At 37.2% G+C, this 27937-nt stretch overlaps 2 protein-coding genes across 2 annotated transcripts in view; both read right to left on the reverse strand.

The window, feature by feature from the left end:
- Positions 1-279: 279 nt before the first annotated feature.
- Positions 280-3106, reverse strand: ccr12a (chemokine (C-C motif) receptor 12a). Its single transcript, XM_079613789.1, has 2 exons — positions 2840-3106; positions 280-2745 (listed from the first exon to the last, which is right to left on the reverse strand). The coding sequence occupies exon 2, from the start codon at positions 2727-2729 to the stop codon at positions 1662-1664; it is 1068 nt and encodes a 355-aa protein (XP_079469915.1). The 5' UTR covers positions 2730-2745; positions 2840-3106; the 3' UTR covers positions 280-1661.
- A 153-nt stretch (positions 3107-3259) lies between these two features.
- LOC306999594 (uncharacterized protein) overlaps positions 3260-27937 on the reverse strand; it is a 34853-nt gene continuing 10175 nt past the window's right edge. The window contains 15 exon segments of the mRNA XM_079614420.1: positions 3260-4340; positions 5226-5303; positions 5398-5589; positions 10938-10992; positions 11073-11219; positions 11532-11564; positions 12643-12672; positions 13122-13152; positions 15277-15348; positions 16354-16407; positions 16559-16578; positions 16582-16612; positions 20253-20297; positions 24774-24799; positions 24803-24827. Of these exon segments, the coding sequence (XP_079470546.1) occupies positions 4150-4340; positions 5226-5303; positions 5398-5589; positions 10938-10992; positions 11073-11219; positions 11532-11564; positions 12643-12672; positions 13122-13152; positions 15277-15348; positions 16354-16407; positions 16559-16578; positions 16582-16612; positions 20253-20297; positions 24774-24799; positions 24803-24827 (1030 nt within the window). The 3' untranslated portion in view covers positions 3260-4149.

The following is a 27937-nucleotide window of genomic DNA, read 5'->3' on the forward strand; positions in this document are numbered from 1 at the left end:
CATGATTTTATATTTCTGGTGTAGCCTATAAAAAATAATCCTGTTATTACATTTTGTCTAAAATATTCAATTAGCCAATGTATTCCCAGACAAAGATTTAAAAAGCGTTCAAAAATGCACAGTGATGTGAAGACAATACTGATAGGATTCTGATAGTGGTCATGTGATCGCCTTATTTGACAAAATGAAAAGAGAGCTAAAATAAAAATATGCATTGAATAAAAAACAACGCGTATAACAGATATTAATTTCTAAAAAGAAAACAACCACAATCAAACAGATTATTTAGAACATTTATTGTCATGCATTAAAATGAGATATATTACAGAACCAAGAGAACACAGACTGAGTTCATGCTCAAAATGAAGATCAGAACAGGATATATTTAGATGTTGACAGGACAGGAAGTTTACTCATTTCTGAGAACTTTAAAGGGTTGTGAGTTTCACATTTGTTTGAAGAATAGAATGACAAATTCCTGTCACTAATATTTTTCTTCCTTGCACCTATAACCTGTGCAGCAATATGAAGTTGAACTATTTACAACTAACAGTATAACTATTTACAACAATATATTTTAGACAAAATAATATTACTCCTTAAAGAATATAATGTAAGTAAGGAGAGAGAGATGTTGCAAAAGAACGCATAGACGAGGGTTACACAATGAACAATATGTTGCAATGATGCTCTTTCATCATAAGCTATTGATAAAAACTTTCTTTTCTTTTTTTTACTTAATTTTTAAGTCTTGTTTTTGATATCATTAAAGCGATTTTTGTGAAGGAATATTTACATTTATGGACAGTAAAATATGAAAGTTATTATTAATAATAATAAGTATTACGGTATGCCTTTTCACAATTAGGTAAAATTGATGAAGCCCATTAGACATACACTATTCATCATTAAATGAGAAATTATTTGATAACATTTTTTATTTTTTACTTTTTTTATGTCATCAAAGGGATATTAATGAAGGAATATTTGCATATGTACATCAAATGAACTGTAAAATATGACAATATTTCAATTGTTTTACATTTTTTATCAATACTTTTGCTCCATTTGGTCAAATTTATGGAGCTCATTAGACATACGCTATTAATTAATATGCATTAAATGAGAAATTATTGGAAACATTTTTTATTTTTTTACTTTTTTTATGTCATCAAAGGGATATTTATGAAGGAATATTTACATATGTACATCAAATGAACTGTAAAATATGACAATATTTCAATTGTTTCTACATTTTTATCAATAGTTTTGCTCCATTTGGTAAAATTGATGGAGCTCATTAGACACACAATATTTATTTAATATGTATTAAATGAGAAATTATTGGAAACATTTTTTTACTTTTTTTATGTCACCAAGGGATATTAATGAAGGAATATTTACATATGTACATCAGATGAACTGTAAAATATGACATTATTTTAATTGTTTAAAATTTTTTATCAATACTTTTGCTCCATTTGGTCAAATTGATGGAGCTCATTAGACAAACGCTATTCATTAATATGCATTAAATGCAAATTATTAAACGTATATTTTTATGGTCAAACAAAGCAAACATTGCATCTTGGATTCTCTGTTTTTTCTTTCTCTTGTCGCTCTAATTTGTGTCCTCTCAACAACACATTTCCGAACAAAACTTAATGGTCAGTAATCCGTGTTTGGGCTCCTGATGTGGTTTTACTACCGTTACTTGGCATTGACATTAAGGTATCGAGCTTCAAACATGGCATATGCTTGGACAGAAGTTTCAGAAAATGGCTTTGAAACTTCTTCCCCAAAAAGGTGTAAAAAACAGGGCTGATGCAGCAGTACATGTAGGCAAAGTTACGTGTTATGTACAGCGCATAGTCGAGAGCTTCCGAGCAATCGTTCAGGTCTCCAACTGACGTCTTGATGGCTTTTAACAGAATGACCACATTGTAAGGCGTCCAGCAGATGAAGAAGGTGAAGACAATGACAAAGATGAGTTTGACTGCCCTGAACTTCGCCATCATGCGTGTGGACATGATCCTGATGGTTATACGGATGTAGCAGTACAGGACGATAACCAGAGGCACTAGGAAGAAGAGGAGAAACTGCTGATAATAGCCAACCAGCTCCCACTTTGTGAGGATCGTCTGGTGGTAACCAGTCACTTCGCACAGCAAACCATTTGAACCATCCATCACATCATATAGAACGATATCCTTTATACTAGCAAATATACTGAGCATCCAGACAGTGGCGGCCGACGCGAACGCGTACGTGTTTCTCCTGCTCTGGGCTGCAGAGATGGCGTGGACCACTGCAAGGTAACGGTCGAAAGTCATGAGAGTGAGGAAGAGGATGGAGCTGTTGAAGCCGATGGTGTAACAACTTCCCACCAACTTGCAAAGGCTTCTGCCAAAGATCCACTCTGACTTGTGGTAGACCGCCCAAAAGGGGAGACTGGAGGCGAAGATCAGGTCCGAGATGACGAGGTTGAGCAAGAATATGTTGGTGACCGTGCTGAGCTTCTCATATTTGAAGATGATGTACAGCACCAGTGCGTTCCCCACCAAGCTCAGCAAGAAGTTAGTGTAGTAGAACGTTGGGAGAAATGCTGCGCCAAACTGGATGACATTGCCTTTATTGCATAAAGGAACCTCCACGGTTACGACGCTCTCTGGTAATGTGGAACTGGTGTTGTCATTGAAAAAATCGTCTAAATAATTGTAATCATCCATTGTCTGAGGTCAGATTCTGTTGAAATAAAATCAAACATCAGCAAATACAGAGCTAATAAAAAAAAATCTATTGAGGTTCATTCTGAGCATCAAATGTTGGTTTCACTCACCTGTGCCCTTGGTAAAGAAGTGTGTGAAACACTCTGGAGCCGTGGCAGAACTGAAGCAAACACGTTGTGGCTGACCAAGAAAAACTTAGCACGCATCCTGAACGAGGAAGTGTACAGAGCATTTAAATCTCCTCGTCAGCACTACGCAAAACCACTTTCACCACCACTATTTTTGGTCAAATGTCATGGAATATGATGTAGGTTTTTTTGAGAGAGAGAGAGAGAGCCCAAAAGATGTCATGTACAATGTCAAATGTCATGTAATATGATTTACTTTTTTTTGAGAGAGAGAGAGAGAGAGAGAGAGAGAGAGAGAGAGAGAGAGAGAGAGAGAGAGAGAGAGAGAGAGAGAGAGAGAGAGAGAGAGAGAGAGAGAAAGAAAGAGAGTAGCCAGCAAAAATATTAAGAATTAAACAATTTAGTTCAACATTTTAAAATATTTATTGTAATTTAAAGAGTTTGAAATTTCAGCTGCACAAATGAATTGATAAATTCAGTAAAAAACATAAGACTAAATCCTTGCGTGCATTTAAAAAAAAAAAAAAAAAAAAACATGAACAGGGAACATTAAATAATAAATAGATATTAATTGCTGATCTTTGCACAAATATATCAGGTCAAACAGAGAGACATCCCAAAACTACACTATTAGGAGTACTGGCAAATTATTCGAGACATGTTCAAAATATCAAACAATTAAAGTATAATTAAATAATTAAAAATTGTTGTAGCAGTAACATTTTTCCTACTGTATAAAAACTAACAAATAGCCCATGGGCAGAAGTATTCTTAAATTTTAACATAAGCGTTCAATGTATAGCCCGTAGAAAATGCTTCACATCCTGTACAGAGGTAGCTTGGCTAGGGCAGTGCAGATGATACAGTATAGTCATTTTTCTTTATAGAAACAGTTTACCCAAAAACAAAAAAAACAAAAAAAATTTAATTAAATTGGTCACAGGAAACGTGAGAATGATGTATGTATACAGTACACGCAAATGTATGGTGTTGAAAGGCATTTTTCTCAATAATGATTTAATTTTTACACTGTTTCTCGCACAAAGGCTTCAGAAGACATGGAATATAATGCATGAGTTGTACTGACAGTTGTGTCATTTTTTGAAGCCCAAATTAGAGATTTGACCACATTCAAGATTCTCAGACAGGAAAACACGTCACATATTTAAATTCAAGATCATGACATCGTTCTTCAGAGGTTATGAGTTCTTGAGGTCAATGCTGAGCACCAGAAATGTTCATCTGAGAGAGAAAGGACTGTACAGGATCAGTAAGATCCCACTGTCCTGACGCTAAAAGTTAGGTCCTTTTCTAAATGGATCGTCCCGAAAGCCATAGGCTTGATAACAAGAGGACAGGTCACAAATCCCCGTGGATCCTGGGGGCCCACGTTTGCCTGGGGTGCCCGGAGTGCCAGGTTTCCCTGATGGACCAGAAGGCCCGGGATATCCCTCACCAGCATCCCCACGAGGGCCCTGCAAACCTGTGGAAGAGAAAGTTACGTAAGGTTGTGCTTACAAAGACAAAAATGAATAAATAAATGAATAAAATAAAACAAGAGGGATTATTATCATGCATGAGTATGATATAGAGTATGCTGGATTTCAGCAGTGGCGTGTAAAACAGTCACTCCTACTAGACACTTTGGCAGCTTGAATTTTATATATAATATATTCATTTTTCAAATGTACCGTAGTCTTTTAAAAAGGTATCGGATATAATAAACTAAGTGCAATGTGTTGTCAAAAATATCAATATTTTGATACATATCGATCTGAAACTCTTCCAATATTAATTTTCCGCAGAATAGATGCACTTCTTTTTCTCTCTCTCTCTCATCATCTCTCCGACAGCAAATAACACACAAACCCGCCTCCCCTCACTCACTCGTTTCATTTGCTCCGCATGAATATTACTGGGTTTGAACTTCGCTGTGGGATTGCACGTATTGCGCATAATTTTAATAATTCCCACAGATTTTGTGCTAAGTTATTTTTCACTTTTTATTGCGCTTAAACAGTCAAACACACACAAAATAATGCCAAGATGCCAGTCTTGGTGAGTATTCACGTAAACACAGTCGTTATGTTTTAAGTGAACGTAAACAGTTGAGAAAGGAAACGCATGTGCAACAGTATAATGGGCAGTGTGTGTGGTCTTAAAGTGACAGCAGCCTAATATACCTGCTGCCAAATTATAAGATAAAATTAAAATATCTATATGGCAGTTTTTCCCTATGGAATCGATGCCAAAATTGTGGCCAGTGAAAATGCTGAGTGGCTAGTAACTTTGGAAAACCACTAGGCACAGTGGCTGGTGAGCCAAAAAAGTTAATGTCAAGCCCTGGATATAGACATTTGTTTTTTACCTGCTGGGCCAGGGGGACCTGGCAAGCCATTTTCACCTTGTCCTTTAGCACCTTTCATTCCCATTGGGCCAATATCACCTGTAAGAATAACATTTGAGCAGCATTATCTCTTTAGAACGGTCACTTTATAATGAGAAAATAAATGTTAAAAACAACTTGATATAATTCTCACCTTTCACCCCTTCAGATCCCCTCCTCCCTGGAGGTCCTGGGTAGCCTGGAGACCCTGCCATGCCGGGATACCCTGGGGGTCCAGATGGGCCTGTTGGGCCTGGGGGACCTGGATCGCCTTGTGGTCCTTGTTTGGTTTCACAGTGCTGGCAACTTGTTTGGCCCATCACCTGCAGGAGCTGTGGCAGCTGGCCTTTTGAAGGAACAAATAAAGCAATAATCTACTGAGTGTCTTCTTTAAAAAGGGTTATGATCAGGCAAGAGCTTTAGGAATAGAAAATATTAGAAACGCTTGAGAGTGGGAAGGCCCACCAAAGTGGGAAGGCCTGAATACGGATGCAGAGGTTGTGTTGTTTCTGAGTAACATTGGTTTTACTATTCACAGAACCAAGATATGCTATGATATGTTAGATAAGAGACATCCGCTTTTGCATTGCGTGATCATGCATTTTAGGGGCGGAGCATTGAAGGGAGGGGCGTATTTGTTTGGGTTGATTTCAAATATCAGCAGTGTTTCTCAGACATCGCTTACTGCACCTTTAAAGGATAATTCCGGTATTTAACACCTTGAGTCTATATTGTAGTTTGTTTTGGATGAACAAGAGTGGTGGACAACATTTTTTTGACAATGGTTCCTCTCTCTCGAGTTTTTGACTATAAAAGAATTGGCCATGGACCCATTTAACATTGGAGTCAATGGGCATGTCCGAAAATGTCATTAAAACAACCTTTAACATTAGTTTTCAAAACTTTGCAACTCACCGAGTGATTATTGATGTTAGTTGATGTTCCAGAAACAAAAAGTGTTGCGAAATACAGTTTCTGTCGTGTTTTATTCGTCATTTTGTAAAATCCCATTGAATTCTGTTGAAGGACTGAGTGCTCGTTAAAGGAGAACTCCGGTCAATTTTAACATTGAGCTCAATTTTTAGTAAATTTGGAGTGCTGTCAATACAGAGAACAACGACAAAAATCGGTGTTGCCTACACCGTGTTATCCTCTTTTTAAAATTTACACCCTATTGACTTGAATGGGGCAAGTTTTAAACTTAACCAGTTCTTAGTCATATCATCCTTGATGTGTCATTACAAGTGCCCAGCCATGTTGAGTGATTCCTTAAGAGTGAACACGAGTGAATCTGACTTCAGTAGATGTGAAAAATATGAATAAAAATGATGTTATATCAGCCAGCGCAAATACCTGTATTTAGTTCCTGTTTTCGGTGGAAGTCCAAAGTAGTCGATTGTCGAGTTCACGCGCATAGGTTTAGTTACTATGATCTAGGGCTGTTTTCGACTAAGGATTTTCATAGTCGAATCTGATTCGTTAGATTTTGCCATAGTCGACTGATAGTCGAACCTTTTTTTCTTTTTTCTTTTTTTTTTAGATAGCAGCTAGATTTTTTCCATTTCAAACAAAAGAGCTAAAAAACACATATCACACATATATCATAACATTTCATAAACATGAGGAGCAATATGAGAGAGAAATTTGGTGATCGTTGTTTAGGTAGGCTACATTAAACCACGTAAAGCTTTTTAACGCACATGAGAACCGCGTGGAGTCAACTCACAGCCGCTCCGCAGCCCTGCTGAAAATGTGAAGCAGAAACGCTTAATATCAGATAACGTCCATAATAATTGGACTCCGGGTTCGATTTTTTTTTACCATTTTCAGTGGTTATGACGAGCAATATGAGAGGTAAATTTGGTAATCGTTGTTTAGGTACATTAAACCACGTAAAGCTTTTTAACGCACATGAGAACCGTGTGGAGTCAACCCACAGCCGCTCCGCAGCCCTGCTGAAAATGTGAAGCAGATTTTTGAATACATTTTTATTTATTTACATTAGTAAGCTACAGGACATCGTCTTTCAAAACATGACCTGCGCGAAAGCGAAAAAATAAATAAAATTGTACCCAGCCCTTCTGAAAATGCGAATGCGTCTCTGTCCCCAGCACATTTCAAACCAAACTGACGCCCATGTATTCGACTATGAGGTTCATAGTCGAATCAGACCTCTCCGAATCGAATCGTCGAATCCTCGACTATTAGAAGTCAGCCCTACTATGATCACGCGCGTGAACTCGACAATCGACTACTTTGGACTTCCACCGAAAACAGGAACTAAATACAGGTATTTGCGCTGGCTGATATAACATAATTTTTATTCATATTTTTCACATCTACTGAAGTCAGATTCACTCGTGTTCACTCTTAAGGAATCACTCAACATGGCTGGGCACTTGTATGACACATCAAATATGTTAAGAGGATAAAAGCAGGTTTAAAACTTGCCCCATTCAAGTCAATAGGGTGCAAATTTTAAAAATAGGATAACACAGTGTAGGCAACACCGATTTTTGTCGTTGTTCTCTGTATTGACAGCACTCCAAATTTACTAAAAATTGAGCTCAATGTTAAAATTGACCGGAGTTCTCCTTTAATATATAAATGCGCTACCGGAAACGGAAAGGGGGCTGTTTACATTTGGTCGATGTAGTCTTTTTGCTCGCTTCCGTTTCTCATAAGGCTAGCGAGCAGAGCTCTTTACCGCAGTTTTTGACCGCACAAATTCTAACCATATCGAAAGACGTGACCACTGACCAGTGCAATATGAAGTTGAACTCGACTGTGACCGTGAGTGTCCCGTGAGACATAAACATCGGTTATCGCCATCTAGTGGTCGGGAGTGTGCTAACGCTTCAGATTCAAATATTGAGCGGAAGTTACACGGTTGTGAAGTGTCTGAAAAAATAGTTCCACTATAGCAAAATAAACGGATTGGAATCATATATTGCGACGATATATTGTTTATAATCATCAATGAACACCACTAACCACTCGGTGAGTTTAACAATTTTGTAAACGAACATTATTGGCTGTTTTAATGACATTTTCGGACATGCCCATTGACTCTAATGTTAAATGGGTCCATGGCCAATTCTATTATAGTCAAAAACTCGAGAGAGGAACCATTGTCAAAAAAATGTTGTCCACCACTCTTGTTCATCCAAAACAAACTACAATATAGACTCAAGGTGTTAAATACCGGAATTATCCTTTAACTGTTTAAATAAAAATTATAGTTTGAGAATTGCAACATTTTTGCACCCTTGAAATTTGTAAAGACGTTCCAAACGAAAGTGAACAACTGAATCCCTTCACAAAGGGCCCTTCCACGAGTCCGTAAGTGACTCATTTTATCGTTTATGGTCATGTGACCTAGGGTGACGAATCCTCACGATTCATTTAAAAAGCTAGATGGTGGGAGAGTTAAAAAGAACTCATTTTTCATATGAAGTTTAAATAACTTTCATAGGTAAGGAATGTGTTTAATATGTTAGGTAAATTTGACTACATGCAAGCTCCAAAGAAGAGACTGCAAGTTTTAATGTAGAGAGCAGAGAGGGTATGACACACTCAAACACAGATTTATAATGCATAATTTCATCATAAAATGTATAATTATTTGCAACAATTATATAAACAGCAATAATAAGAAATTCCTGTTGTAAGAACAGCTAATGAGGTTATGGACATCACAATATATTATATCAAAACCTTATAGTATAATATTGAGTACTTAATGCTTAAATTGAGTTTTCTAATATGACAGAGTATCAAACACGCGCAAACGCAGGCAAAAGTGTTATTTTATGGCTCTCTGGAATACTTCATTCTGGTCACCTGCTGTGTTTTACTATCAAACATTTTGTATGCTAAACTGAACATTTTAACACTGTCCCTGGCAACTATTTCCTACATCTCTGTGCTAGTTTCACATCTTTCATTCTCACTTAATAAATTATTCATGCATTTAATAATTTGCCAAATAGTGTGCAATGAGAAAGATAACGTATAAATGCTTCACACTGGCATCGTGATCATTATTTTGCAATCTGACTGTCCATCATCCCTCACTACAGTATGTGCGTGCGACAAGCGCAATTCAGTGAGGAGTTTTAAGGTGTGGTGAAGAAGTCTGTGACAGTATCACCAATGTGTGGCTCAACACAGATTTCTCAGCAATATATACATTTTTTTTGTGATGTCATGTGCTTTAAATACCCGGGTGATGCACTTAATTAAGTGAGGAACGTTGGACACTTCATGCACTCAACTGTCACAGCAGTGGTAGCGGCTATCAGACTCCGATGTTCAATGACAAAAAACCTTATACAATTGATACATGGTTGAGTACATAATGTATAGCATACAAGTGCATAGTGTAAAGTGCATCATTTGGGACACAACTTTTGTCTTTTCTTCCAAAATAAATTTAGCTGACAAAGTAAAATGCACGTTAAGACATAGGGCCCTATCTTGCACCCAGCGCAATTGACTTTGAACACCGACGCATGTATCATTCCTATTTTGCACCCGCGCACAGCGGACTTTTTCCTCCACAGACGCAGGTCGGTAAATTAGGGAATGAACTTGCGCTCGCGGGGGTGGTTCAGCGCAAAGAGGAGGCGTGTTCCGGCGCAAAACTCCCCTGGTGCTATTTTCCAGTTTTAGAAAGCAATTGCGCCACTGACCAGGAAAAAAACAGTCTAAAGACAGTGGCGCGTTGCGCGTTAGTGATATGGTACTATTTTAAGGGCGCGTGCTTGGCCATAATGTAGCGTGTTAACGCGCATCCACTTTGATTCTCTAATAATTATAAACAGAAGCAGCAGTTTTCATTTTTGCAAATCATACATTATTACAAGGAAAAATATTAACACACGAGGGAAATCATTGTTGTGTCCGTGAAGATGTGAAAAAGATCTATCTAGATAAAAAAAAAAAAATCTAGATTAGGCTACACATTTACCCAAATTATACGCCTGTTTAACCGAAGCTAATTTGGGTGGGTTTGTCCCATCATCCCCAATGTCACTTCTCTGTGTTTTACGGTCCTGACGAGAACGTCAGCCTCCTCGGCTGTGAACTCCTCCTGGCATGCGCTGGCAAATCCACCGTTATAATAGCGATCCGCCATGGAACAAGCGCATCTGCTCTTAAAGGGAATGTGAGAGGACGCTCTGATTGGTTTATTTCACGTTACGCCCAAACCACACCTATGAATAATGAAGCTACTTCAGACCAACCCATTTTAGATTTGCGCCAGGCGCAAGAGTCGTTTTTCCCGCTGGGAAAATAGCAACAGCGCCGGGAACCGCCCACAAAGTTACTTGCGCTTTGACACTTGCGTTTCAGATCGTTAAAATAGAGCCCATGGAGACATATCTCAATACTAGATTTTGAGATTGATGTGCCACACAAAAGTCACTAACTTAAGTTGTCGCTATGGTGTTTAGCACTTTTTTGTTTGCTAGTGTGATAGTTTCTTGGTAAGTGTAAGAAGAAGTATGAGTAATATGACTAAATGTAATACTTACGGTTAAGGGTTTGTTCAAATTCTAACCAAAAGTATGAGTAATAGTAATAGTATAAGCATATTTTCATAATTCTTTTTTCATTTGTCTTAACGAGCCATTGAAACGAGACAAAAGACTCAAATAATTCTTAACAGTACAAAACATGAAAACTTACTTTGTAGCACAGAAGCACAAATCTTCATTAGCTGATCTTCTGAAGGTGGCTTGCCCTGTAACACAGTGTGTCATATTTGAACAAGACCATCACCATCATGCATACTTTATAAATTATCATAAGCATCACACTCACCGGTTTCCCTGGGTAACCTGGAACTCCTGGTTGTCCTGGTAACCCATCTAGACCTGGAAAGCCTTGAGATCCATGTGGACCTGATGGACCCACATCTCCCTTTTTCCCATCAGTCCCTCTGCTCCCAGGATCCCCTGCTACACCTGACTGAGAGGGAGTGGAGATAACAATTTAAAACCGTGCCATCACTATTATAGAATGAATTCAGAAGTATCATAAAAATACTTGTTCTTTTTTTAATCCTTCAATTTGTGCGCATTTGTTTATTTGAGTAATGTGAGTAGAAGTGTTTTAAATTGCAAGTTGAAGTTGCAAACAAGATTTTTTGGTTCAAAACATTGAAGGTTGTATTAGTCCCTTGCAGGAAACCGAGAGACTTTCAGATTCTGACTCGTCAGGAAATGGTTGTGTGAGACATTTACAACAGTAGTTATGTTTTATGAGTAGTTAGTAATGTACCTCTCCTTTGTTCCCTTTCAGGCCCGGTTCCCCCTGTTGAGAATGACAGAGGTACATCACACACACACACACACATTAGGTGCTGTTCAGTTGATTTGCATTTATATATCCTTCCTGACATTTTATAAGAAATTTAATTTCAAAGCATTTAGATATTTACATGTATATTTTTTATCTTATGCTCACCAAGGCTGTATTTATTTGATCAAAAATACAGTAAAACCATAATATTATGAAATAAATTATTGGCAAAGCTGTATTTTCAGCATCATTACTTCTTCAGATCATTAGTCTTCAGTGTCACGTGATCTTTCAGAAATAATTATAATATGCTGATTTGAGGCTCAAGAAACATTTCTTAATATAATCAATGCTGAAAACTTTTGTGGAAATAGTGATATACATTTTTTTAAGGATTCTTTAATGATTAGAAAGTTCATAAGAATAACCTTTATTTAAAATAGAAATGTAAGATTATAAATGTCTTTACTGTCACTTGATCAAATGAATATGTCCTTGCTGAATAAAAGTATTAATTTCTTTTAAAAAAAAGAAAGAAAAAGTTTAACCATAAACTTTTGAACAGTATTAGTTTTTTTTTTCATATAAAAGTTTAGGTAACGCTTTACAACAAGGTCTCATTTGTTAACATTAGTTAATGTATAAACTAACAATGAGCAATATATTTGTTACAGTATTTAATCATCTTTTTTAATGTTAGTTAATAAATGAAACTTTATTGTAAAGTGTTACCGAAATGTTCTTATGCAAAGCTCATCGTCAGGATACTAAGGTGTTGCCAGAGCATTGCTATATGGTTTCTGTTTGTTTGTAGTGCATTGTTATGTGTTTGCATGGGTCTTCTGGATGGTTGCTAAGTGCTTTCTTACTATAGCTCAAATCAAAAGAGTCTCTATGATACTTGGATTCTTCCTTCAAAACAAGTGTGTGGGATGCTTTCATTTCCATTGCACAAGCAATGTGGGGCAAGCTGTGTGTCAAAGTTTATTAGATTTTACGGGTTTGTTCAATTTCATAACCAGAAGTATGCTTGTATTAGCAACAGCACTAATAAAGCAAAAAGACTGTTACATACATGTTTTCCAGCGACTCCATGTTCTCCCTGGTTTCCTTTCTCGCCCTGGAATGAGAGATTTGTTATAATTGCTCTAACAATTGCTCTAATGTTAATATTGCTCTAACAAAAATGTACAGTATCATGGCAAAAAAGGCCAGCAAACAGTAGTTGGTCTTAATTACTGCAACCAGAAAGACTTGCTAGGTCAACCAATTTGCTTTGTTTTGCTAGTAAACAGCATGATTTTTCTCATCCACAAGCTAGACCACCACCAGATCAGCATTAACCAATAAAACAGCCTAGAACATGTCATTTGTTCAAACTTTTCGACTCCAAATGCTGAATAAAAGTGTGTGTGTATGTGCGTGTGTGTCTTCTGCAGACTGCAATTCCTGTTAGAAAAAAACAGTAACACTTTTTTTTTTTACTTCCTCTTTTCTCTCTCTCTCTCAACATTTCTCTCAACAGTCGTGAGAAATCAAATGTCACAGATGTCAGTCACAGTACCTGACTTCCCCTCGGTCCAGATGATCCTGAGTCACCCTGCAAAAGTAATCACGCATATAAGATACTTTTAGCAGTGCTAAATGTGCTAACAGTGAAGTTCTAAACTTAGGTTCGGGAGGAGTCCAGTCAATCATCATTATGAAGGTATCTAAGCAGCAGTCACAGCGCCATCCCAGTGACAATTCTTCCAACATCCCTCAACCTCCTCCCCTATTTCTCTCACTGTCCCTCTACGTGTTACCGTTATAGGGGGGTTGAGCTCGGGGCTCAAGCCGAGAACAGCAAGACAAGTTTGTTTACCATGAACTATTAAGACTGGATGGGCAGGCGAAAAATACATTCAAGTGCAAAAGTTTACAGTCCATCCAGAGGTTGCATTAACCAAGAATAGTCATTTGCTGAATTAAGTTTAAAATTCAACTCTTTATCATTTTGTGTGAAAGCCAGCATGAAATGATGGAAGTTGTGATAGTCTTTTCTTCCCTATATCGTGATGTATATATTCTGAGTGAAACGGCTTCTTGAACAAGAAGAAATGTAGGGCGGGACTTGATTTTGTCGACGGGGAATTTAAATGGATGGTTGTGGTTTGCTATAGACGGGTTAAAACCGCTAACAGGTGTTATGCCGAGTTCTGCATTTTCAGCATCATTAATCCAGTCTAATATGGTAATTTGATAAAACATATTTTTTCAGGATTCTTTGATGAATAGAAATAATCTTTTGGAACATTATAAATGTCTTTACTGTAACTTTTGATCCATTTAATTCATCCTTGATGAATAAAAGTATCGATTTCTTACATTTGAAATCCATCTTTCTGGCGGTTAGTGTAGTTTACAGCACAACGGCTCCGTGTCTTCTCTGTTTCTGCTAGAAATGCTGTAAAGAGTGCAGCTTTCTGCCGCCTAGTTGCGCGCGCATCTCTGTGATGACGTTGCACAGAAACCCGTCTATTGCTGTGATCTCGTGATTGAAAGGTTGTCCCAAATGGTGCTCACAGCAGAGCCAAATGACGTCCAGCTGCTCCTCTCTGGATGTAATGGGTGGAGTTACGTTTAGTGATAGGGTTATGGGTTGTGTTAGGGTGTAGTTGGACCGTCTAGCTCCACCCATTACGTCCAGCGAGGGGAAACTGGAAGTCAAGCTCCACCCATAGGCTCTGCGGTGAGCAGAGTCAACAATACTAAACGCCAGTAAACACTAAACGCCAGTAAACACTGAGCACGTCGTCAGAGATGAGATGTCGCAGAGGGAGGGCGCATCAAAAAATAGATTGTGCACAGATAAATCATTTATAATAAATACTGCAATATTCCATAAAAACAACAACAATTTTATTATTTTAGAATCATTCCCACTGCAAAATATGCCTATAAGAATTGAAAGTGAATAAAATAGAAAGTTTTAAAGCTCCACCACGAAAATAGAGCGGGTTAAAGATGCGAGTGAGAATTTGGAAGAAAAAATGAAAATGTCTAGAAATGACTCATGTGATATTGATCATTAAATCGAGTTTCTTTTTCACACTGTAAGGACGGGTAGAGGGGAAAAGTCAACTATCTGAGTGATTTTTGTGATGTCAAATGTCACATTCAATGATCATGGAATCATTAAATGAGCATGAAATCATTCTGTCTAATTTGTAAATGCATGTTATAGATATTTTTAGTGAATGATTCATCCATGTGTGTTTATTTTTTTTATTTGACCTTGATATTTTTTATCCAAATGTTATGAATCGGTGAAAATGAGAGACTTCTCACTGTTGACTTCTCCAGCCATTTAGTAAACTCCATCCCAGCAAGCCTGTGCTTATGCTATTGACATCTCAAAATCCAATCAACCATCAATGCATACAGCCAAGCCCCTTCCCTATATTTTTTCTTTTTTGATATCTGTTACATTTGGAAGTTCGTTAATACAAAAGAAAAGATATATCGCTACTTCATTTCATTGCGACTTTAAAAATTCCAAGCATTACAATATTTTATTGATGAATAAAACAACATAAAAACCAGTCGGTGACAGATAATGACTATTTGTAATGCAACCTATGAGTCCATCATAGTATGGACATCTTTATTAAAGCATCCCTCTTAAGCAAGGCAGATGCTAATTCGGGTTAGGTTCGTCACTCTTGAGTCAAGGCGAACGTACCTTATGACCTTTGAACCCTGGTAGACCTCTAATGCCAGGGGGACCTTGAATGCCGTACTCTCCGTCTGAACCCTGTGGATACACACATGCACACATACACCTTTATAAGATGAATCACTTGTCCAGCATTGCTATACTTACTAACAGGTTTCATTTAGTTAGTTTATCTTTTTGAATAAAGGAAGAAACAGGACACTGAACACCACTGGCTATAGGGTATGTGCAGAGTCTGTGAAATCAAATATAAGACTTTTTAAGAACTGCTCAAATCAAATTAACACAATATGTCCATTCAGAACAAACCCTTTAAAATAATAAAGACATGTTTTATTTAATATACACATATGTATAGAAAATGGATGTGTATAATTTATCAATGCATACAAATCCACACCAAGAATGAATTTTGCTGATACGATAATACTATGTTTAAAGAATGCAATAAACAGATTATTGTGCAGATAGCGAAATCTATATATTGAATTAATGTGTTAAAATAATTAGCTTTCGTGCCTGTGACAGGGCAGCCCATCAGCTTTTTGAAGTTTAGTAATCGCATCAGGCCAGATTGCAATTACTGTTTTTCCGTCCCCAAATTTAAGACCTCTTAAAATTATAGTTAGGACTTTTGTTTTACCATTTAAGATAGTTACGACTTTCTATGGCCCTAAATTTGATCAAACTCATTCTAAGACTTTTTCAGGGACCATGGATAGACACTTCCCAATAAATAAAGACATAAAAGTTTTTCACATATTGCTTCAGAAGACCTTGAATAATGCACAGTATGGACTAATTTTCATTTTTGGGTGAACTATCACTTTAAAACTTAGCTCTTTTTCTTAATGTGCAATGAATGCATGGAATTAAAAGTTGCAGCCATTTCACACTCTGTAAAATGCATACATTTTTTCAGCTTTTTTTCTGAACATTATGACTTGATGGAGGCTTAATATAGCCTCTGCTAAAGTTATTTCCTGAAGCGGTCTGAGAAAGAGGCAGGTATGTCACTAAAGGAGATGATATCGTATTATCAGACCTTTATGTGTGGAAATCCCCCTCCCCTAGATCACTCACTTTTGTACCAGGTGCACCAGGGAGCCCATCCTGTCCGCGAGAGCCAGAATTCCCCTGTCAACAAACCAGAGTCTCAATAAAATGTTATATAACAAGTATACTTATAATCAAGACATAGGTAAAGTGGTGTTAAAAAGTGATATAATTTTGATAAATTAAATGTGTCATTGCTAAAAAAAACAAAAAAAATTATATGATGAATTACCTTAGGACCAGGAGGACCTTCTATGCCAGGTGGGCCAGCTGGGCCTGGGGGTCCCTGAAATGAAAGATATTTTAGAAGTCAACTTTGCAATAAGACAAGCATCAAATATCCGTAATTCAATGCTAAAACATGTAGGCCCGGTTTCACAGACAGGATTAAGCCATGGATTAGGCCGTAGTTCAATTAGGACATTTAAGTCAATTAGGACATAGATCGACTTCAAAATTACACTGGTGTTCAGGGACAGGCATTAAGCTGGTTTAGATCGTACCTATCAGACCGTTACCATTTTGTCCATTTAAATGGGGAAAAATCAAAGATAACGTCAGTAAATTATGGAGTGCCGCAGGGATCTGTATTAAGCCCCCTGCTATTCTCAATTTATATGCTGCCACTTGGTAATATTATAAGAAAACATGGAATAAGTTTCCACTGTTATGCTGATGACACTCAATTATATATTTCATCAAGACCAGATGATAACACTAAATTATCTAAAATGACAGAGTGTGTTAAAGATATAAAATATTGGATGACGTGTAATTTTCTTCTATTAAATTCAGATAAAACGGAGGTATTACTGATTGGTCCAAAAAACTGCCCACAAAACCTCTTACAATACAACCTTAATCTAGATGGACGTCCTGTTACTTTATCCTCTACAGTAAAAGACCTGGGTGTTATACTAGACAGCAACTTGTCTTTTGAAAATCATATTTCAAATGTCACAAGAACAGCCTTTTTCCACCTTAGAAACATTGCTAAGCTACGTAATATGCTATCAGTTTCTGATGCAGAAAAGTTAGTTCATGCATTCATGACCTCGAGACTAGATTACTGTAATGCTTTATTAGCTGGTTGTCCTGCATCCTCCGTAAACAAGCTACAGTTAGTCCAAAATGCAGCTGCTATAGCTCTTACTAGGTCAAGAAAATATGATCATATAACACCAATTTTATCATCTCTACACTGGTTACCTATTAAGTTCCGTATCAATTACAAAGTATTGTTACTGACCTATAAAGCCCTAAATGGTTTAGCTCCTGTGTATTTAAGAGATCTTCTATCGCCATATAATCCATCGCGCTCTTTAAGATCGCTAAATTCGAGGCTTCTGGTCGTACCTAGGATAACTAAGTCCACTAAAGGAGGGAGGGCGTTTTCACATCTAGCTCCTAAACTCTGGAATAGCCTTCCTGATATTGTCCGAGGTTCAGACTCGCTCTCCCAGTTTAAAACTAGATTAAAGACGCATCTCTTTAGCCAAGCATTCATATAATGCATCTCATACCTTTTATACTACAGTTAAATCAGATCAAATGCATTCATATTATGAACAGCAGCTACGCTAATTATTTCCCATCTGCCTTTTTTGTTGTTATCTCGGGACGCCTGAAATATAACTGAAATAGAGTTCGTCAGCTCCAGTTATGTATCCAGCCTCTCATGGAGACTTCAGATGCCCCAACGCCTGTGATGAGACGACTCGACGCCTGTGAAGAGACGACCCAACGCCGGCGATATGTTATGCCCTAAATTTTATGATTAACTAACTGTATTTTTGTATGTATATTTTTGAAATGCATTTTCTGTAAAGCTGCTTTGAAACAATATGTATTGTGAAAAGCGCTATACAAATAAACTTGAATTGAATTGAATTGAGTAGCTTTTATAAACAAGCCGTAGAAAAAAACTTTACCGGTGTGCATCTTGATATAAAACAAAGGCACTGACATATTTGAAGATATATCAGTGTGAGTTGCTTTCAGTTAAACCAGCTCAAACATACATTTTAGTCTGGGACTAGGCTTAACGGTGTCCTATTATGCCCTTTTATGAAGTCTTGATTTTGTTTTTTGGGGTGTGTTTATATGTTTTCATACTTGATTGTTTAAAAAACGCATTATTTTACACGTTTTACATTATTACAACTCCTCTCTCCCCAGTCTGTCCCGAAAGCGTCGTTTTTGATGAAGCCCCTCCTTAAATACGAAATGCGCTGTGATTGGTTAGCTGGCCCAGTGTGTTGTGATTGGCAGCGCTTAGCGCGTGTTCGTGAAATGTCCCGCCCCTTCTTAACCGTGAGTTCTACTCAAGATGTAAATATTAATGATGCCGTCAATTTGAAACCAATTCGAGCCTGATTCAGACTCTGACAATGTTAACAAACTAGACTAGAGGATTGTGCTGAACAGATTTCATGTACGGACTTCGCAAGCACAGATTTCACAGTACGTTTAACAAAAATAATTTGTTAAATTATAGTGACAATGAATGAAGAACTCACTGTTTGTAAATAGCCTATTGATATATTAACAATGTATAGCCTACATTACAACATATTAACTATGAATTAACTATAAACTAATACTTTGCAAATGATTTGTAAGTAGGCTACTTTATTACTGTATACAGTGTTATTATAAAGTGTTACCACATTTTTTTATGTAAAGTGTGCAGTTTTTGTTCAAATGTCTTCGCCTATGCCAAAACAATGTGCAGAAACAAATATAAAGTCATTCGTAGATACCATTTCTCCAAAAGTTCAAACACCGTGGTACAAATCTAACCATTCTGTCTGGAAACATTAATCAATGACGTGGATTTGGGGCACATTTCACCTTTAAAAAATAAATCATTTACAACTGTTGTTGGAAACTATTTTCACATTTTGTGAAAAGTGCGACCAAACATGGCACCACAGATCTACGGTGGTTTGCATGGTTTTCCTTTGTGGTTGGTAGTGTTGTGAGTGGGCTGGTGACTACGAAAGAGCATCGCTTCACAAAAACTACAGAATTACATTCTGGTTCCCAGATACATATATTCTGGTTCCCTCCTTTAAAGTAAAAGTATGAGAAGAAAAAAAACATCCAATCTTAAGTCTGTTTTCTTACCAAAGTAATAGCTGCATGATTTTGTTTAGGAACATTTATGTTGGACATTTTGCTTAAAATGAAAGGCCTTAATGAGGAAACTAAATAGCTACTGCTTGCAAAATTGCAATTTAGCATCAAGCCAATAAATTGGATTAAACAAAAGATGAATCTGTTGAAATGATGAGATACCTGCTGTCCTGTTGGTCCAGTAAAGCCTGCTGGTCCTGACATACCTCGCTCACCCTGTCAAAATAATTTGTTATACAACAGCACAAAAGCTGTGACAAAATCAACACTCTCAAAATAACATTAACTATCATTCAAAAGTTTTTTTTATGTTTTTAAGTCTCTTATGCTCAACAAGGCAGCATTTATTCAACCAAAAATCCAGTAAAAACTGTAAAATTGTGAAATACTGTATAGTACAATTTAAAATGCCGGTAACTATTTTTTTATTTAAAAATATTTTAAAATAACTTATTGCTGTGATGCAAAGCTGAATTTTTTTTGCATTGTTACTTGTTCAGAAATCATTCTGATATGCTGATATTTGCTCAAGAACCATTTGTTATTATTATTATCATCAATGTAAACAGTTGCGTTCGATGAATAGAAAGTTCAAAGATAGGCTTTTAAAAAATATATTTTGTAACATTATAAACGTCTTTACTGTCACTTATGGTCAATTTAATGCATCCTTGCTGAATAAAAATATGAATTTCTTTAAAAAAACAGAGTTTTTTTTTAATTAATAGCTTTTAAGTAAATTTTATAGTAAGTTTTAGACTTTATTTATGATTAATCTGGGTTCTTACTTGAGGTCCAGCAGGGCCAATCTCTCCAGGAAACCCCCGTATCCCCTAAAAACAAAAAAGCAATCATGTGTCATGAGCAGTGTATGGTTTTAGCAGTACAGTGTTGCATCCCATGAGCCCTTTTCTATCTGTGCAAATTTGTTAATGACTGAAATACACAATTATGGATCTACTCTGAAACAGAAGAATTTTCTTCCGTATTGTGACATATCAGAGTGATACGGCTTCTCCTTCTTTTTTTTAATGGCTTCTTGAACAAGGACTGAGCTTGATTTTGTCCATGGGGAATTGATTGGATCGTTAGAACATTGAGGTTTTCCATTGGTCGATCTCATGCGAGTGACAGGTTGCCCCGCCCACACGCAAAACATGTTATCAGAGAACAGATGCCACTGCAAGAGGGAGGATAAGTTATTTTGATTAATTTCCACCACTTACACCTGCCTGTATTTGTTTTCTCAATACTGGCAGGAAAATGTAGGTGGGGGGAGTGAATGAATAGCGCTGTCTTCAACCCTCAATACCCACGACTGAGGTTCACCTGAGCAAGGCACCTAACCTCGAATCAATCCCCGGGCACCGCAGTGAATCTGCCCACTGCTCTGGGTATGTGTCAACGTCTTGCAGTTTGTGTGTGTGTGTGTGTGTGTTCTACTCCTAATGTGTGTGCACTAATTTGGATGGTTTAAATGCAGAGGACAAATTCTGAGTATGGGTTACCATACTTGGCCTTCACGTCACTTCACTTTAAAGATTATTAACTCATGTTAACTCATTAATAAATACTGCATTATTCCATAAAAAAATAAGATTAGTCCGTTTGGATATCATGGTGAGTTTAACATGCTGGCAGCAGTTTTTACTACCACTACTGCATGCCTACTTACCCAGTGCTGCCTTTCTGTCTCATTGCCAAGCCACATTGTAACGCATCCAATGTACTGGCAAGCACATATTCTTCCATTAGAACGGTTTACATAAGAGTTTTATGATGAAAGATAAAAGACAAGCATGCATCACCACACCTATAACCAGCCACAGCTGATTCATCCCGTTTCCTGCACCAAAAGATTTCAGGAATCTCAGAATGTTGTACATTTTTCTTTCAAATGAGCCAGTTTCATTGGCCATAAACAGGAAGCACACACACACACAGTTTCCACACAGTGCATGTGCCAGCAGACATGAAAGACAGAGACAGACTGATAGAAAGACAAGGAGACAGAGGTCGTGCTGAAAAACTGCTGACCTCTAGGAGTGGACTAGAGAATTTATTGACATTAATGAATTGGTTAGAAACACCTCTGTCTCCACCTGCTGTGTCCACGATTCAGCCAAATAAAACGATTCCGCAGGAAAGAAAAACAAGTTAGAACATTCAGAGGTTCGCCACAACCTCAGGAAGAGGGAGGGGTGTATTAACTGTTATATCACATGACACAGTCCACCTAAAAGTTTCCATACAGATACTCTTAGCATCTGGGCTTGGAAACGGGCAGAATTGTGTGCTTGCCAAAACATTTCCCCAAAAGGGAGTACTTACTATATGAATATATCAAACTAAGCCAAGGATATCTAAATATTTACATTGAGGCCTAAACCACATCACTTTAAGTCATTAGCTGAAATTAGACTTTGGTTTGAAGCCTATATTGAAACCATCTACCACACTAACTCGCTAACCACGCTGAAATATACAGCTGCAAGTGTCAAGCTGCAGCTGTTAAATACATAAATGAATAAATAAAAGTGAGTCTCCATCTCAAAAGTAATGGCACACCAGTCCTCAACAATACACGTGATTTGGTGTGCCATTCATGTCCAAACTGTGCAGGACGAGTTGCCAAAGTTTAATACTTCAGGTTGGGTCTGTTCAAACCACTAACCAGAAGTAGGAGCAAAAATAATAGTGTTGCGTGTTAGAAAGCAGCTATTAATAAAATAAATAATTCATTCTCTAGAAGTGACACCCTTGCAACCACAGTCGCGAAACTTTGCACGGCATCAGCAGCTTGTCTCACACTCTTCCTGCCAACTCTGCTACACTGAGAACAAAGAAATATTAACAAAGACATTTTAATGTCACTGATGTAAATTACTGTATGTCACTGCTTGTTCTTAATATATATATATATAATTCTTATCAGTAAATATTTATTAATTCATAGCCTAATGCAACAAGTACATAAGTAAACTCTCAAAACATTATAAAATTATGACATTACATATTAAAATTTTCATGTAACAGAGTAAAGCCAAATAAATAGTCGATTGTTTCAGACAGCGCCGACTAGTGGTTGAAGTAGTCGATCTCTCGACTAATAACTCGAATAATATTAGGATTAGGAAAAATAATGAACCCTTATGTAAAACAAAATGATGGTTTCTGTTTGCTTTGTGGCTAGGACCCTATAAAGAATGATTAAGGTCTCATCTGTTGTGCCACAGAAGCGTTTTCCTTCCTCATAGTCAGTCCACATGTGCGTGATTGGTGATGAAGCAGGATGATTTGATTTTAAAGAACATGTTAAGCATAAACAGTGCTGTTGACTATATATATGTATCATCTGTTACTCTACATCTCCGTGATGTATTCTGGGGATTAGTAAACACTGTGGCCTCATAATTTCCAAGTCTAGAGTTAGCAGCACACCACAAATCTGCTTCCTGCAAACCATGTGACACGGCCCTTTCCACCAGAAGCATCATGCATGAAACTTTACAGCCTTTCACTACTACACAGTCAATCTCATAACATAAATATATGATTAAAAGTGCGAATGTGTCATTTAGAAAGTTTTAATCTTGTGGGCTACAGAAATTTCACTACTAGAGATTTACTAGAGAGTTTGAGATTTGCAGATGAGATGAGCTACTGTATAATGAAAATGACATGAAATTAGAAGATCTGTAAAATCTTTGTATTGTGTCACAGAAAAGCTGATGATACACTCCTAAAAGTTAACTAGAATTGTACTGGTTCATGACAGTGTGACTGCAGACGTTTGGTGCCTTATCAATCAGACTCAACTAACTAAACCGGCCGCTTCATTGGGTACGTAGGCCTACACCTTGATAGTAACAGTTACCGGATTAGACCCAGTTTTCCCTTCGTGAGATTCAAAAAGGTGCTGGAAACATTCCTCAGAGCTTCTGGTCCATAGACATGAGACCATCACACAGTTACTGCAGATTTGTTGGCTGCTCGTCCACGATGCGATTCTCCCGTTCCACCACATCCCGAATGAATGAATTATAGGCTCAGTTTCTGTGACAGGAGCGTCACGGTGTCTTCTGCTGCTGTAGCTCTTCTGCTTCAAGGTTCAATGTGTTGTGTGTTCAGAGATGCTCTTCTGCACCTTGTAACAAGTGCTTATTTGAGTTACTGTTGCCTTTCTATCAGGTCAAACCAGTCTGGCCATACTCTGACCTCTGGCATCAACAAGGCAATCGCCCACAGAACTGCCGCTCACAAGAGATGGTGGTGTGTGAAAATCCCAGTAGATCAGGAGGATCTGAAGACCAGCCCGTCAGGGACCAACAGCCATGCCACGTTCAAAGTCATGTGTGTTATCAGCTATTGCGGACATTGACCGTGAGCAGGCTGGGACGAATGCGCAGAAAATTTCCTCTTCCACAAATACGCTTAATAAAGCCTGAACCTCGTCGTCGGTCCAACAGTGTTTTTTAATTTTTATTATTAAATTCCATATTTGCAGACAGACAACTCCTGCATGAAGCCACGAACCACAATAGATTTTTAAAAATGGCAGTTAAAATAGAATGCTGCGTGGAGTCATCCAATCAAAATGCGGCGCGAAAGTTCCTGAACTTTGAAAAAGTACTACCTCGCCAGCAGGGACTTTCGGAGGGGTAAATATTTACCCGGAACTTCATTTATACCCTGTTTCCTGCGGTGTAAACACACCGAGTACCACCCCAAAGTTCCTAGTTCCTGGGGAAAGTTCCTGCGGTGGAAACGCGGCTTAATATAGTCCACTTGAAGGGTAAATAAAAATGAGTGAGTGAATTCGGAGACTGAGTGTGCCGGAAGGGCTGCCGCTTTTGCATAGTTTGTGCTTGCTGTTTGATAGGCAGGAATTAATTTTGGCATCACTGTCACGGTGCATTATGGGTATTCTCTAGCCGTTGAGCATGCATCTATTAAACACTCGTTATTGCGGTGCATTGTGAAATTGAATGAGTGCATTTGATAATGTCCACTATTGTTTCAGACACCACTACAAATGGCTGTCCCCACACATAGTGCCCTATAGGGGGCGATTTCGGACACAGCCCATGTATACATGCCTAAATGCACTGAGTTGCTGCCACGTGATTGGCTGATTAGATGTACTAGAACAGATGTACTTAATAAAGTGGCCAGTGAACGTGTTTTTTTTAAAGCATCAACTAATTTTTAAGTGGAAATGGTTGAACTAAACTAAACTGTGGCAGAAAACAAAATAGGGAATAAATACACAAAGAACAGACACATAAGATAAAGTCAAATACACTCACAGGGATTCCTGGTTGTCCATCTGATCCTACAGTGCCATCAAGTCCTTTCTCTCCCTGAATGAAAACAAAGCGATCAAATGCTGTTAAAATTATTGCACCACAAAGGATCATTAAATGCATTGTGAAATTATTTTCATGACAATTAAATTACAATTATGCAATTAATGCAAAAATGTAAATATATATTTGTTGTTTTGAGTATATATTATCTATAATATATACTCAAAATTAAGTATATATTATACACATTTACTGATTTTTATTAGGATATTCTTAACCTTTTTTACAGTTGTGTTCACATCACACATATTTCTAGAAATAAGCTGTAGGTAAAGACTCTCACTGTGCCTTAAATAGTTTTGCAGTTCCAATTTGGGTTACATTTTTACATACTAATTACATAAGGAGAAATCTAGCTAAATATGCACACGTCTTATGACATTTGAGACAGTCTGTCATTACAATCTAAACATGTTACACCCAACAGTAAACAGAGCTTATCTAAAGACTTTTTTGCACTTTCTGAGGTACTAAATTACAAGCCGTACACATGTGTAAACGCTGGTAAGAAATGTCCTCCTTTCCCGAGTTGCCGGGCTGTGGCTGCCCATCATGTGAAATCTAAAATGGCATGTTTCTGGTTACATGTGGATGTAATTTGTGTATGGTGGAACACACCTGACAAAAAATAAGTAATGTCCCACATTCTGCATGAGGCATGGTGGAATAACACTACTGCCCTACAAAGGCAAACACTGTAACTACACATTTTGTCAAAAATCTTTTAGATATTATTATTGGTCCTGAGACAGACGGGTTTGACTCGACTAAGCTCAGATTCAGACAAAAAAGTGTGCAGATTTTTATTTAATCAATCAAAAATCATTAAAGACATTTCCAGTTGTAGATTTGTCTTTATACGGTAGCATACTAATAATAATCGTCCTTCGGATGAGACGTAAAACCGAGGTCCTGATTCTCTGTGGTCATTAAAAATCCCATGGCACTTCTCATTAAGAGTAGGGGTGTAACCCCGGTGTCCCGGCCACATTCCCTCCAATGGCCCTTGTCAGTAGTACATATGAAAAGCGCTATATAAATGCCTCATTCATTCATAATAATAAATATGCATTCTGTTCACAGTATATGTGAATTTTCTACATATGTGGATGTTGTATGTGTCCAGTTACTTCTATTTCTTGTAATATATACAGTATTTAATATACATGTAGTAGGCCATGTGTCAACACTCAAGTGGCATACTGCAATTTGAATCACTTATCAATGCATATTATGCTTTCATATTGTGTTTCATTTTGTTTTGTAAACAAAATATACTGTGCAATTCCTAATGCAGCCTAAATGAACTGCCCTCAGTATTGATGTAAAATACTTGGGCTGTGCTATAAGATACTAAAGTGTTCCATGCCTAACAAGTAAAAATGTATATTTCCCCCAGTGTATTTCTCTTTCATGCACACAAATACATGCACGTGTATACTTCACCCTAAGCCTCTGACATTTGGAAAGACCTCACACAAAGCATGCTCTCGAAACATGACAAACAATAATTGTACCTTATACCGTCGCTCTGCAATTATATCCAGGAGAAGGCCAATTAAAAGGAATTTATGAGATTCCACGTGATCTCTTTTAACCTTTTGGTGGTTGTTGTGCATGCACTGAATGTTTGATGCAGGTGAAATGTAAGAAATGAGCCATTTCTGATCAAATAAAGTCATAATCAACCAAGTCACGAGTTGTTCTTAGGTTTTGGGGTTTGTGTGTTTCAGTTTCAGTTTCTTTTAACAGTCCATATGCATGTATGTTTGCATGTCATGATTAAAGGCTGTTTCCAGAGCTGGTGGCACCACTTGTGCTTCAGGAAACCCACCCTTATGAGGGAGCTCTCTTTTGGTGCGCCACATGAAACCAAGTTTTGGTTAACTAATCATCCCTCAGTGGTCTGGGGAAACCTGGTGTTACCGCTATACAGCGAGCAATTCTGTCTCCGATCCAAAGTGGGAAGGCTGCATGGACTTTACTAGCAAACATTATAATAGTGATCCTGTCCAGGGCTGCGTTTCTCGAAAGCATTGTGAGCAAAGTTGATCGTATAGAGACCAGTGGTGCCAATGGATCTACTTGGACTTACAATGCTTTTGAGAAACGAAGCCCGGTTCAACTTTCACTGAAGTCGCATCATGCATATGCTAGCCCTTTATGAATGTATATAACTGGAAGACAATTTCTTATCAAAGTGCTAAAATGCACAATATAGCAACAGCTATAATGCAAAAAACTAATTCACAAAGCTAACACGGTTTAAAACGTGAATCTGAAACCATTGCACGCTTTAAACAAGTAGCTTCAACGGCTGTGCGATGCATCAAGCATGTAAACCCCAGAAGAAACTCATAGTTTGAACATGAAAATGTATTTCGTGTTTAAGCACTACAAACTGCACAGCTCGAGTGTTTATAGATGTGGAACTACAAAAATCAATCAAAAATACCAAAAGATCTTAATTTGAGCATTAAATCATGATGATTTAACAAGTCCAAATACATTCTATAAATCATTTTTATATTTATATATAATTTTACATTTTTAGATTATTTCAGTAAACATTATCAACAAGTGTTTTAAACGTTTTTAAAGGTTATTTTATACACTGTAAAAATATATTTTCATGATTTGTTATCACAACTTTTTATCTTTTGTCAAATCAAATTCGATAACTAATGTGGTGAAGATAACATACTATTTTGAGTTTCTGTTTATTAAATAATTATTCTTCATTGTATTAACTCAAATTTTAAATTACAACAAACTCAAAATTTTAAGGCAACAAGGTAACTTGCTTTTTTAAGTTAAACCAACATTTTTCTTGGTCCCACTTTATATTAAGTGGCTTTAAGTACTATGTGCTTACATCGAAAAATAAGTACAATGCACTTATTGTGTTCATGTTGTATTGTAAAACACTTTTGCTGCTATTGAGATGTGATACGGGTAAGGTTAGGGACAGATGTGGTGGTATGGGTAGGTATAAGGGTGGGTTAAGGTGTAAGGGAAGGGTCAACAGTAATTACATAAATTAATTACAGCTGTAATTACATGCTGGTATTTTTAAAATATAAGTACGATGTAAAAACATGTAT

Source organism: Phoxinus phoxinus (assembly GCF_949152265.1).
Source record: "Phoxinus phoxinus genome assembly, chromosome: 5".
Classification (NCBI taxonomy): domain Eukaryota; kingdom Metazoa; phylum Chordata; class Actinopteri; order Cypriniformes; family Leuciscidae; genus Phoxinus; species Phoxinus phoxinus.